The following is a 13,347-nucleotide window of genomic DNA, read 5'->3' as shown; positions in this document are numbered from 1 at the left end:
TTGCTATGTACCTCAGGTTAGTACTACGTACCTTGAACATGAACTGCCTACCTGAACCTCCCTAGTACTGCTTTTTTGGGCACATGCAACCATGCCTGGATTAGGCCACTGATATTTATAATGCATTTCTGGACTAAGACTTCAGTAATTTGCCACAAGTCACAAATTTAATCAGTGACAGTTCTAGAATCTTAGTCTCTTTAATACCATTCATTTGTTCATTCATTCAGGAGACACAGGAGACAGAGCTACAAAGATGAATAAAATATACCGACTGATCATATTTTCATCAAACTTTAAATTACTCAGACCAGACCCTTTAAAGTTTCAAGCAATCGTAACTACACAGGTCTAAAAGTCAGCTACAAGAGACCCAGAGACGGTGAGCCACACGCCTTTGTGCCGAATAGGGCATCTTTCGCGCCCTTAACTTCATGAGCTTCCTCTCTGGGTCTTTATTTTGCTCTTCAACTTTTTTCTTTCTAGTCACTTTTTTCTATAGTTACCTTGGAGTCCAGGAAAAATAGGGCTGATTTGTTAACATCTTTGACCAGGGACTGAAACTACCCCCAAACAACAGGACAGATCAACCTCCAATCCAACAATGACTGTAATTATCTATGGTGATAAGGCTCTACCCCAAAGCAGGAATGCTCATCTTATGGGAACTACATTGCCCCCATAAGTGATAAGAACAATAACAACTTTTCTAGAACCTCTTTAAGAATCAGACCCCAGATAATGATCAATGATTGGCCCTGCCATTGTGGCCCTGTCCTGTCAGCTACGCAGCCCCCACCTCCTTTTCTATCTCTTTTGTGTAAAGTTGCATCTCTCCCCTTAGCCCCTTGAAAACAGACTTGCAGTCATTGAACCCATTACCTGTTCTTCCCAACATGGCCACAACCATTACGTTTCCCTTTTCCTACCTTTACCACTGCTCATTTCTTTGATTGGCACTTTGGGATGAGTGGCCAAGCCTAGTCTATACAGACTCTAGAAGCCAGGCCTTTTGGACTAAAGCTCTGGTAACAGTGGTTTTTTTTTTTTTATGTCTTTATTTTAATGAAGACATTTGGGCTTGAAGATGTTACAATTCCCAAAGTACATTCCTATCCAATAGTCAACACTTAAGCTTTATCCATGGTACCATTTGCCCTCTTGGGATAACAAAGAAGCACTAGCTCATAGAGTTCTAAGTGTGTAACCAAGTTTCGTTCTCTGTTTCCTGTGATGGTTGGTTTTCTGTGTCAACTTGTCTAAGTTGTAGTACCTAGTTTGTGTGCGTGTGCGCGCGTGTGTGTGTGAAATATTATTCTAGATAATTCAGTAAAATTATTTTTACATGGGAATAACATTTCAATCAATGATTTTGAACAAAATAGAAGATGCTCTACAATGTGGGTGGAGCTTGTCCAAGTGGCTGAAGGCCTTATGAGAATGAAGGATGGAGTAGGGATCCTGAGGAAATGGAAATTCTACCTGCAGTTGCCTCTGAACTTGAGATTCAGGATGAACGCTCATATATCTCCAATCTGCTGGTCTGCCCTGCAAATTTCAGGGTGGCTAGCCTCTATAATTACATGATTCAGTTACTCAAAATAAGTCTCTATTAACAGCCATATGCCCATAAACAAATTACTTTGCCTCTCTAAGCCGTAGTTTCCTCTTTAAAGTCTTTCTTGGATAAACTTTTTAGTGTTCTGTGTATCAAGGGAAAAATGAGTAAAATTTACCACTGTGTATTAGGGGTGACCACTAGATGGTAGGAGGTAAAGCCAGTCTGTGTCCCTGTCTACCATCCCTTCCCCTTGTCCCCTTCCTCTGTCTCTCCTGGTTAATCTGACCAAAGATATCATTGCACCCCCTACAGGGCAAACCACCTATACTGATGATATTTCAGTGCCCTAAGACTTTGGGAGATGATAGGTCTTAAATGTTTGTTGAATGAGTAAAAGAATGAATGAATTCTAGGAATAGTTCTGGGCTCTTTTATCCACCTCTAGTATCCCTACCCCTTTTCCTATTGAAATATATTTTTTAAAGTATGGTGATAGAAAAAGAATGAATAGATGAGACCATAGACAGTTCATAGGAAAATGAAGAAAAAAGTCATTCATTGCCTTTGTTTATTTGTTCTTTTGCTTGTTTGTTTTGAGACATGGTCTCTCTATGTAGCCACGACTGGCCTTGAATTTGTTATGTAGTCCAGGCTGGCCGCAAACTCACAATGATCCTCCCATCTCAGCCTCCTAAGCACTTAGATTATAGGTGTGATCCACCTTGCCCAGCACCATTACACCGTTACACTGCCTTTAGCAGATCCAACACTGTAGTGTTAAGAATGGACTAATATCCATTCCTAGAACTTTCTGTAAAAGAGCATAGGAGGTAACAAATGATAAGAAATGGTCATATATTACTGTTTCTTTTTTTTCCCTCAAATCACTTATTGATCATTTCCTTTAAAAACAGAGCACTAAAGATCCAAATCACCTTTTCAAGAATCTCGGGAACATTTATGGGAAGCAGCTATTCTGTGCATATTTCTCGTTTCCATTTAAATGACGTGGCTTTATTGGAGTGCTGACACTGGTCAACTTGCTGTCTCTGTCTCCCCACTTTACACTCCTCAAACTAATGAAGCTCAATATAAGAGCCCCAAGATGAGAAGGAGCACCAGGAGATGCCACTGACTCAGAGTCCCCAGACCTCTTCGTTGGCCCTGTCTGCTTTGCCGTCCCTCCCAGACATCCTGTGGGTAAATCTATCATATGTAAATTCTGTGTGAACCTCCAACTTTAAGCTTCCTAAATAAAAGCTTCTCAAGAGGGCAGTAAGACACTCCTGGCATAAGCCTAAGAATCCTAGTCTGAATTTTAGTTTCTCAGCACATCACAGAAGGGCATTTAAAGCCTCCAAACATCTTAGCAGGTCTTCAGTTTCATGTAAGGATATACCACAGTGCTGAGGCTGACCACAGAGGACATGAAACCTCTGATTTAACATACTAGGATTGAACTTACAGATCATGAGCTGGTTCAAAGGGATCAGGATGTCACAGAAGTTCATTGTTTCTAGGAGCCAAGGAGGATGCCATGGAAGACATCAGAACAAGAGAAAGGATTAGAGCCATTCTGTTTCTTCCTCAACCACACTGTAACCAAGAGGCTCTTGGGATGCTTTCTCTTGGCCCTGTCATGCACAACCAATTTTCAGGGAGATCTCACACCGATCACTGACCAGGCTCAGCAGGAGAAAATAGTTGTAGTGGTAGGCAGCCCACATTTGCCATTTCTCTCTGCTGATTCCAGAAGTCAACATCACCATAGATGTAATAAACCACATGGTTCAGGTTGGCTAATGTTAGGCATAAGCGGGGCATAGGTCAGTGACTTGGATGTTCTGTTCAGTTGCTTGGGTGGCATAGACCACGTTGCCTAGTCTGAACCATTTACAGCCAGCGCTCACACTCTCTGCCAGTTTCTTGAGCTTCATTACCACCTCCTCTGTACCACCTTGAGACTCTAACACACGTCTAAGCAACATGCATGCATGTTGAATGGCTCTGAAAAGTCAGTTCTGGTCCTGGCTTGAGTTGGTGACGTGGATGAAGGTGTCCATGGCACCCTGCCAACCACCATGAGTTGTGGGTCCTCTGGGGTGGATCCCAGAGGAGAGTTAGGGTCAGGATAAAGGCGGGATGGGTGGGGCCAGGAGTCTCTGCCACTGTTATTGTTTCATTATATTCTTATTTTTGGTGCATGCTTGAACATTTCCATAATACAAAGTTAAAATGAGAAAGATCATTAGTGACAACTGAGTTTTTTCTTCCTTTCAACAAGAGACTGAGTTTAAACTATCCCAAAGAATTTTGGGATGCTTTTGCCTGACAGAAAACTTGTCACAGATTGAGTTTTCCAGTAGACAATGGTTTGGAGATTGGGAGAAAGATTTTATTAAGAATTTGAAGGGCAAAATATTATTCAAAGGAGGATGCTGTTGAGTCTAAAGAATCCTCAGGCATCCTGGGAGAGAGCTTTACAGTAAATACTGCCTATGTGACTGCACCTCTGTTAAGCTGAAGTGGCCAATCCATGGTACTGGTTGCAGCCTGCCCCCAGAGGATATGATTTCTAGCAAGGTGGCCCTCTGCGGCTCTGGAACACTGAAGAAGCTGACGGGAGCTGCTGCAGTTGAGCAACAAGTAATTCCATGAAAGGTAATCTGGGCTGGGTGGGACGGCTCATGCCTATAATCCCAGCACTTGGGAGGCTGAGACACAGGAATTGATGTGAGTTAGGAGCCAGTCTGGGCTACAAAGTAAGTAAGATCCTGATGAGAAGGGAGGGCAGAGGGAGGGGGAGAAGGAGAGAAAGAAAGAATATGTGTCTAGGAAGCACATTTTTACAACTTATTTAATAAATGCAACTCAGATTGTTCTAAACAGTAGAGGGATATATTGAATTCTGTAACCAGAATTTTATGACAGGCATAAGAGCTGGTTGCTCCAGAAACCCCATGACATCATCCAGGACCCATAGCCACAGCCTCTTGTGCTTTCCTTCAGTAGTATCTTCTTCCACTTAATACACTCAGGGCACCTCTCAAAATGACATCTCTATAGCCAATTTCTAAATTGTGTCAGTAGTCAGAAAAGATGCAAGAAATGATCATTAGAAAATGAAATATTATCTTTCCAATAAATTACATGGTGAGAAATTTAGAGAGATCTGAGAACCATAACCTAATGGCACTTTGTTCGTGAAATGCCAGAGATGCCACCAAAGCTGCTTGTACCGTGCAGAAGGGATATTTCTCCCATGACTAAAAATGTGTCAGGGAGGGCACAGACCAGGAAAAGCTACCTATAAACTTAAAATGATAAGCCGAGCTTATAAAAAATCTGAGACTGTGAAACATGGGGTAGCCATGAATAACACATGTCCAGTTCACTCTCTGACTGCATTCAGTGTAGATATGGCCGCAATGCTATAGTTTGGTCTGAAATGTACCTGCAAGTGCAGGTGTTAAAGGTTTAGTCCACAGCTATGTCACACTGTGTGGAGCCTAGTGACAGTTGTTAGGTTGTTGTGGGGGGGGCATGTCCTCAAAGTAGATGATGAGAGCTGTTTTCTTTCCCTTCCCAGCCACTATGAAGTGAGCAGATGTGCTGCCTGACCACAAGTCCAGAAACAGAGGTCAGCATCCATGGACAGAAACCTTCAAAACCATGAGCCAAAATAAAGCTTTCCTCTTTTAAAGTTGATTATCATAGGTGTTTATCAGAGAAACAGAAAGCTGACAAACACATTGAGTGTATGGTTGTGGTCATTAAATATGCTCAACAATGCACTATTGATCTCTGACTTGCTTTATCTAGTTCTAGTTTCCTTTCTGTCACAGTGCTAAAACATATTGACCAAAACCAACTTGAGGAGGAAAGGGTCTATTTGGCTTACAATCCCATGTTATAGTTAATCATTGAGGAAGACTCCAGGCAGGGACTTGAAGACAGGCCCACTTGATACTCTACACAGCCTCACCTCTGACCAAGGCAATCACTTCATAGCCAAAGAAGTATGGCAGGAGCCATGGAGAATACTACTTACTAGCTGCTCACAAGCTTATGCTAGGCTAGCTTTCTTATAGAGCCCAGGACCACCTACCTAGGGAATGGTACTGCCCACAGAGGATTGAGCCCTCTAACATCAGTTAGTAATCAAGGCAACCCCCCACAGATGTGTCCACAGGCCTATCTGTCTAGACAATTTTGAAATCCAAGCTTTCCTCTCAGATGGCTTGAGGCTGTGTCAAGTTGACAGTTGAAGCTAACCAAGTCACATAGTTGCTTTTGGCCATAGCTGAATCTCAGTTATGTATGTGACGTCTTATCTATGTCATAAGCACTAAATGCACACACTCAAAACAATCTCTAAGGCAGTTATCATTTCCATCAGCCACTTGAAGTTATGTAAATGGTCATTACTGATATTATTGTTATGTAGATTATCTTTATTTTCAAATACTATCTCTCATTTCAAACACAACCCTACATAAGCAGCTTTTCTTCTCAGATATCAGGCAACTTACCTGCAAAAGAGTGAACTCATTGCTCCTTTCCTCCCTGTCTTAAGGCACAAAAACTTCTTTATCACAGATCCAACTTTCTATTTTATTCCTGCTTCCCATCATGGAACAGCCCTCCTCCCTCCACAACTCTTTGGGAAGTCAGGCTTCTTTTGCTTGGGGCTCTGCGTCCCCTAGGCTTTGTGTCCATCTATAGCCTAGATGAAATGGGAAAAATGATGTAGAAGATAGCAGAGATTTTATCACACAGGTAATAAGATATATTTTTTTCCCAGAAACACTTAATTGATTTAGCAGAGAACTAACCTTTGATGACTTCACTCTGGAATGCAGTTTCACACACAACATACTAGGTTCCAGGGCTAACAGACAAGCCAGGTTTCCACAGCCATTCCTGTTCTTCATACAGGTTTGGGCTGGCATGGTCCAGCAGGTAGTTCAGTATTTGCATTGAAATCGAGTTCACCATTTACCATTTGGGCACTCTATTAAGTTACAGTGCTCACATTCCATTTATTTGAGGCTTTGATGGACCTGGACCTACCTTTGTAAAATGGGGGTGCAAGGCAGCACAATTGCTACAGTGAAAATAGTTACTTAAGCAAAAGCAGTAACAAGCGAATAATGTGGACCGCCTTACCAAGAGGGATGGTATCTTTTAAAGTAGCACTTCCTGAGGCAAATGAAAAGACAATATAAGGACGTGGCAGTTCACGCCATGATCAAAAGACAGCCTGTAAACAGTGGCGTGTCAGAGCCTGCTTAACTGGCTTCTCACACTTCCATAGACTCAGCAAGTTTATGAAGCCTACATACGTGTAGACAGTTATGTACTGTCAGCAAAAGGAATATCATATGTTATCAACTGGCCTTAGTCCTTGTCTCATTCCATGACCTTTAACAGAGAGACCAACTGATGTCAGGAATGCTGGATGACTGTTGTTGGAAAACAGGCAAGGTCAGCACTGGGTGACTGCATGTAACTACCCTTTAAACTTTGTCCCCTCCATGATTCACTTGCCTCACCTTAGTCCTGCCCCTCTTGAGGAGCCAGCTGTAACAGCAGCCAATCAGCTTTATAGATCTACACAGAAGTTTGTACCAGTAACCTAAGATGGGAGACACGGCAGAAAGGTCTGTGTTCAACTGAAAATATGGAGATGCAATGGACAGTGACTGACCCCACAACAATGGACATGAGACAGTGCATCAGTATAGTTCCAGACTGTGCTGTTCTAGGTACTTTCTATTGCTATATGATAATAATAATAATAATAATAATAATAATAATAGTAATAATAAACCAAACAACAACAAAAACTACTGACAAAAACGAATTTGGAGGAGGAAAGTGTAATTGACTTACAGCTCGCAGCGGAGAAAACCAAGGCAGGAACTCGGGGCAGGAACCTGGAGGCAGGAGCTGAAGCACAGACCAAGGAGGAACACTGCTTATTGGCTTGGTCCTCTGGCCCATGTTTGGCTCACTTTCTTCTACAACACAGGACCACCTACCCCGGGGTGGCAGTGCCCACAGTGGTCTGGGCCCTCCCACATCACTCAACAACCAAGAAAGTGTCCCACAGATATGACCGCAGGCCAATCCAATGGAGGATCCCTCTACCTAGGTATGTCAAGTTGACAACAGAAGCCATCCAGCACATGTGGGCATTATGTCCCCCTGCTCAAAGGGGAATATAAGGCCACTCAATGCTGTTAACGCTTATCCCCTCACCCTGTTCAAGTTGCTAGGAGGCCGTGGCAGAGTTTCTTCTAAACACCAATATCTGAAGGGAGAAAAAGTTGAAGTTATTGCTTCCTACAGGAACGGAGACATAGACTGACCATGCAGAGTTGCTGCGAACACAGAGAACAAATTGCTGGTCTCTGAGAGCTTGGAGGCTAGATGGAGTTCAGGAATTGGCATTTTCAGACAGTGTCCTGTCACCTGTCAGTAGTTGTTTCCTCCCATGGCTGCTGTTGGTTGCTGGTACCTGGAGGCATGTCCATTGGGTTGCTGGGGATTGACTGTCCTTGACACTTTGGTTCTTATTATGAAGATGGGCATCCTTGCTGGGCTCTGACTGCTGCCCGTTGTCTGGCCTTCAGCACATTCAGTGCTTGACTAGTAGTGGGAAACTTTCTTAATTTCAAGAGTAAAGAATATATCTGAAAATAACTTTAGATTTTTTTAGAACTTATGAAACAGTGAAGATTTGCATGTGTGTTTTTTCTTCCCAAGTTGTACACTGTCCTGATCAGGTGCTTTGACAACCACAAGAAGCCATGAGCCCTTAGGACAGTCTTCCAGCTGAGCATTTAGAGGGAAGGAACTAGGCACAGTTTTATCTTTAGTCTCCAGTCTAGGTCCAACACACAATAGGTGCTTAGCTTGTGAAGGGACTATGAGAAATCCCAGCCACTAAGGAGGGACAGAACAGAAGGACTGGCAGACCACCAGGTGACCGTTTTGTGAACTTTTCGTTTAGAGCATCCTCTCGCCAGTGAGAAGCATGAGCAGCTCCACTGCGCTTGCCTTTGGCTTTCCTCTCTGCAAGCCTGCACTCACAAGGTCCGCGGAGCACACGGGTGCAAAGGGCGCAGGAGGCGGCACCAGCTCTCTTCCGCCCAGCGCGTGTCCCTCCCCTCCGGGCGCCCGGATGCCACTCGGAAAAGTGGCCCTGCTACTGACGGGAGGCACAGGCAGAGGCAACCTTGGCGACAGAAATGGCTGAGTACTTGAGACTGCCGCACTCGGTGGCGATGATCCGGCTCCGAAACCCGCCGGTCAATGCGCTCAGGTAACGCACCCCCGCAGCCCGGGGACAGGAGGATGCGGCGGGTCTGCGGGTCTACAGCTCGGTTCCCTCTGGGCAGGACCGGACTGGTGAACAGCTGGCACACGTCTGGACCGTTCATGTGGGCAGCTCTGTTCATTGCCGAGGCGAGACTGACGGAGCTGGGTCCGTCTATGCTTCCCTCTGGGCAGGACCGGACTGGTGAACAGCTGGCACACGTCTGGACCGCTCATGTGGGCAGCTCTGTTCATTACCGAGGCGAGACTGACGGAGCTGGGTCCGTCTATGTCCACTTCTTGGCGAACCCTTCTTTTGACTAGCGACTTTGGCTTCTCAGCAGAGCTTTAGGTTACAGAAGTCCTGACAGTACAGGGCGGGACCTGGATCCTGCCCGGTCCCCCCCCTCCACTTTTAGTGAAGGCTGCCCCTGCCTAGCACCGAGACTGCAGTCCCCAAGCACGCCCACAGAGTGAGAAGGAGGCTGCCTCAGGCCCAGAAATGCTGAATTGTCCCTCCTGATCGTTCTGAACCATGGGTCCTGAGTGCTCCGGAGAATCCATGACAGAGTAAGCCCACTCAGAGGCTTTTTGGTGGAAAAACTGCTGTTTCCCGTTTATTTCACCTGCGATGCCTTCCTATGCACTTAGTGCATTGCTTTTAAAACAGAGGTTTGTCTGTTTGAAAAACATTGAAGTTCGTTTATTTTGTTCATTCCACATCTCTACTGAATAAAGACTAATTCTATGTTAGCCTTAGAAAGAGTCACCCATCCACAGACTGTGGAAATCATCATATACAGATATTGTGTGACTTTTCCTGGTGAGATGTAAACAATTCCCCCCAGACAGGATACCAGTGACAGACCAAAGAAATGATTCCACTCAAATCTAGCTTACTGAACTAGTGAGTTTATTTGGGGTTACTTACAGACATGCGGATGCCTCAAAAGCCTACCCCAAGATGAGTGATAATTCAGGAAAGCTGCATCTCTGCATCTCCCTGCACAACTTGGAGGCAGCTCCATTGAACAGAGGCCTCCTCCCAAATGCTCATCGCTCTTGAAACCTTGGGAAGGGGCCTTATGAAAACACAAAAGTATGTTCAGCTATTGACAATTCCTGGGGGGTGCGGGGGGGAAGAAAAATGCTCATTATATCAGTTTTGCACTTGATTTTAGCCAAAATGCCAGGAAGTGATTGTCATATCAGTTTTGACAAAGAAAACAAATAAGTCCATATCCATTTTGGAATATTTGTGTACTGGTGAGAATGACCAGATACTAGAACTCCACTGAGGTTTCTGCTCAGAACTGGGCAACTATTTACAACAAGGCCAGAAGAAAAAACTTTTCCACAGTTTAATATCCATAATTACTTATATTTTCTGGTAGTTTGATATATTTCTGGCATTAACCTACTCAGCCCCTCCTCATCCAGGAGAAATGTAAGTATCTATCTCAAAAAGTTCTGTAAGGGTTAAATAAAATGAAGATGAGAAACATGTTTGCTACTTGGCAGGCCTCACTCTTTCTATCAGAGCCCATGGTAGGTGCCTATCTGTAGGCCCCTTCCCTCGGGTTCTGCTTCAGCTTCAAGATTTTCTCCCCTCAGCAACAAATATGACCCTACATTTTCCCTTTCACCTTCACCTGAACTTTAATTTTGTGTAAAAAGTTGTTCACCAACTTTAACAGTTTCCCAGAGTTTTTTTAACTTGATTTTTTTTCCTTCCTTTCTTATTTCTGAGTTTACGTAGGAAGTTATGTAGGAAGATACACTTATTTAACTAATTCTGCTCCACCCCTCTGGCAACCAGCTGAAATCCTTGGTGGCTGGAGGAGGCAGCCATGTGTCCCTCCATTCTGATGAAAGCCAAGTTTCCTCATGAGTGTAGGACAAAGCTGATTATTAGGCTTTTCCCACAGAACAATGGTTTTCTATTTAAAAAAAAAAAGACACCTATAATTCACCCAGTTAAAAAAAACTTCACATTCTGCATAAAAATTTAAGATACATCCATACGTACATAGCGTAGAACTGAAGATATAATTTCCTGAAACCAAACCTGTGCTTACATATTTCATATTTGCACATGTTCTAGTTGAACTTCTGTTTCTTTTTTTTTTAATGCTGGTTATAGGTCACAAACTTAATATGATGAGTTCTGTTTAAATGACAACAAAAGAACAACAGCAAAAACTTTTCCAAAGGACTTTTTCCAGGGAAAGGCCTGCCGTGGTCAAAGAAGCGAAAGGGTTGAGACCAGCACTCATGAAACGTTACCTTGTTCTTTTCACAGTTATGAAGGTGTGGCACACTTGAACTCATGGTCAAATATGTATATGCACACATGCATGTGAGGTTACATGTGTACATACTCACTGGCACCGATTGAGCTCATTTCAACTCATTTTCAGACCATCCTTTATCCAGAAGGAAAGCAGCCAGTCCCTTGTATCCCAAGGCTCACACCTGCCACTCAACCAACTACGGATAGAAGGTATAGCTTTGTCCAGGATATATAGGTTTCTAATGAATATCCAGTCCTTTTTTCTTGAATTAAAAGAGGCCACTGATCTACATAGTGAGTTCCAGGACAGCTGGGGCTACAAGGAGACCCTGTCTCAAAAAGACAAAAAAACAAACAAAAAACCCCTATTAACAAGCATTTCCATTTTACAGGATATTATAAGTAATCTACATATATGTATAATTTCTATCTAAAACTAGACTGTTTTACATTAGGGACTTGAACATGTGAAGATTTGGGAATTCTGGGAGACATGGAGAATCTTAGAACCAATTCCCCACATATACTGAGAAACAATTACACGTATCTTTTGGATTTCTAAATGTTATGTAATGGTTTATAACTGTCTTCATTAACAGATTTGCTTTGTAATTAACCAGCCAGAGGTGTTTTTTTTTATTTCTTCTAGGTTAAAGGGTGAAAAGTAACTAGGGGAAAGGTATCTATCAAACACAAGAGTAGGTATCTCCTTTGTTCTCTGAGATTTTGATTCAAGTTGCTGGTCTTAACCAAAAGGACTTTATGAAAGTTTGTTGTCAAACTGGAGAACATACATATGTAACTGAAAACTGAGTTTTCTGAAACTGAACTCATTCCTGGAGGTTAATTCATCATGTTTTATTTTTTCTTTTATTATATTTCTGCTTTTTAAAATACTGGTGATAAGGGCTAGGGAGATGGCTCAGCGATTAAGAGCACTGACTGCTTTTCCAGAGGATTTGGGTTTGGTTCCCAGCACCCACATGGCAGCTAACAACTATTGACCTCTTCTGATCTCTGCTGGCGTTGTACAACACGGGTGCACCTACACACATGCAGGAAATACATTCATACACATAAAGTTTTAAAAAATAAAAATACTGGTGATAAGCCTCATAGTCAGAGATGCTGAAGTGGGCAGTCAGCCCTTGGGGATATCTCTTTCTTGGGCTTCATGCACTCCACGTGGCAGTGTAAGAGGGAAAGTGTTTTCATGGCTCCTGTGGTCTTCCCAGTGCTGCCAGGCAGTCCTCCTCAGTCACCTGAGTCTTTAAAGCTCTATGATTCCTTGGGAATACAGGAGATACTTTCCCACATCTACGATAGTTATCTTTTCCTTAGTTACTTGTTACCCTTTAACCTAGAGAAAATCAATTTTTCCTGTTTGTGAACTTTCCCCCAAATTACCAGGAACATGAATACAGGAAGAGCTGGTTAAAATGGAAAAACAAGTGTCTTGCTTTAGTGACCCTAACTGAGGCGATCCTTTACCCAGAAGGAAAAGTAGCCAGCCCTCTGGGTTCCACATGTGCCATTCAGGCAACCACGGGCATGAATCTACAATGCAAGGTTCCTTTTTTTTTTTTTTTTTCTTGGCACTATATTTTAAGCCATGCAGTATAACAGATATTTACTAACATTTCTACTTTATGGGAGGTTGTAAGTAGTTTAGATATGTGAATGTTATATGTAAGTACTAGCTTACTTTCTACAAAGGATTGTAGTATGTGAGGAATGGGTATCTCAGAGTCATCTGGACCAATTCCACACAGATACATAGAGCTGGGTAGTTGCATGTGCCTTTCAGACTTCTAAATGTTATGTAACGGTTCTCGATCTTTTATGGTCAGATTTGATTTCTTATTAACCAATTGACAGTCAGAGGTTTTGTTTTTTCTATAGGTTAAAGGTGGGATAGCTCAGCTATCATACACAAGGGCAGATGTCTCCTGTAGTCCCTGACATTTTGACTCACAGTTTCTGGTCTTAGCCAAATGGCCTTTCTAGAAGTTTGCTCTTTATTTGAAGGGACTTTACCCTTCTATATGTCATAAGACTGAATTTTGCTACATCTTAGCTCATTCATCTTAGCTCCCCCATTATAAAAATACTTCTCTTCCTATTTCTAATTTTTTGTGAGGCTACCTCTTCCTATAATATATATATATAT

At 42.8% G+C, this 13,347-nt stretch overlaps 1 protein-coding gene and 1 pseudogene across 1 annotated transcript in view; one reads left to right on the top strand and one right to left on the bottom strand.

The window, feature by feature from the left end:
* Positions 1 to 2,927: 2,927 nt before the first annotated feature.
* LOC103732682 lies at positions 2,928 to 3,624 on the bottom strand (annotated as a pseudogene).
* Positions 3,625 to 8,739: 5,115 nt separating this feature from the next.
* Ehhadh (enoyl-CoA hydratase and 3-hydroxyacyl CoA dehydrogenase) overlaps positions 8,740 to 13,347 on the top strand; it is a 39,095-nt gene continuing 34,487 nt past the window's right edge. The window contains exon 1 of the mRNA XM_008831324.3: positions 8,740 to 8,891. Within this exon, the coding sequence (XP_008829546.1) occupies positions 8,818 to 8,891 (74 nt within the window). The 5' untranslated portion in view covers positions 8,740 to 8,817. The remainder of the gene's footprint in view (positions 8,892 to 13,347) is intronic.

The sequence above is a fragment of the Nannospalax galili genome, unplaced genomic scaffold, assembly GCF_000622305.1.
Source record: "Nannospalax galili isolate Female #2095 unplaced genomic scaffold, S.galili_v1.0 scaffold315, whole genome shotgun sequence".
NCBI classification, from domain to species: domain Eukaryota; kingdom Metazoa; phylum Chordata; class Mammalia; order Rodentia; family Spalacidae; genus Nannospalax; species Nannospalax galili.
The sequence above is the reverse complement of the archived record's forward strand: the minus strand, read 5'-3'. Positions and strand labels throughout refer to the sequence as shown.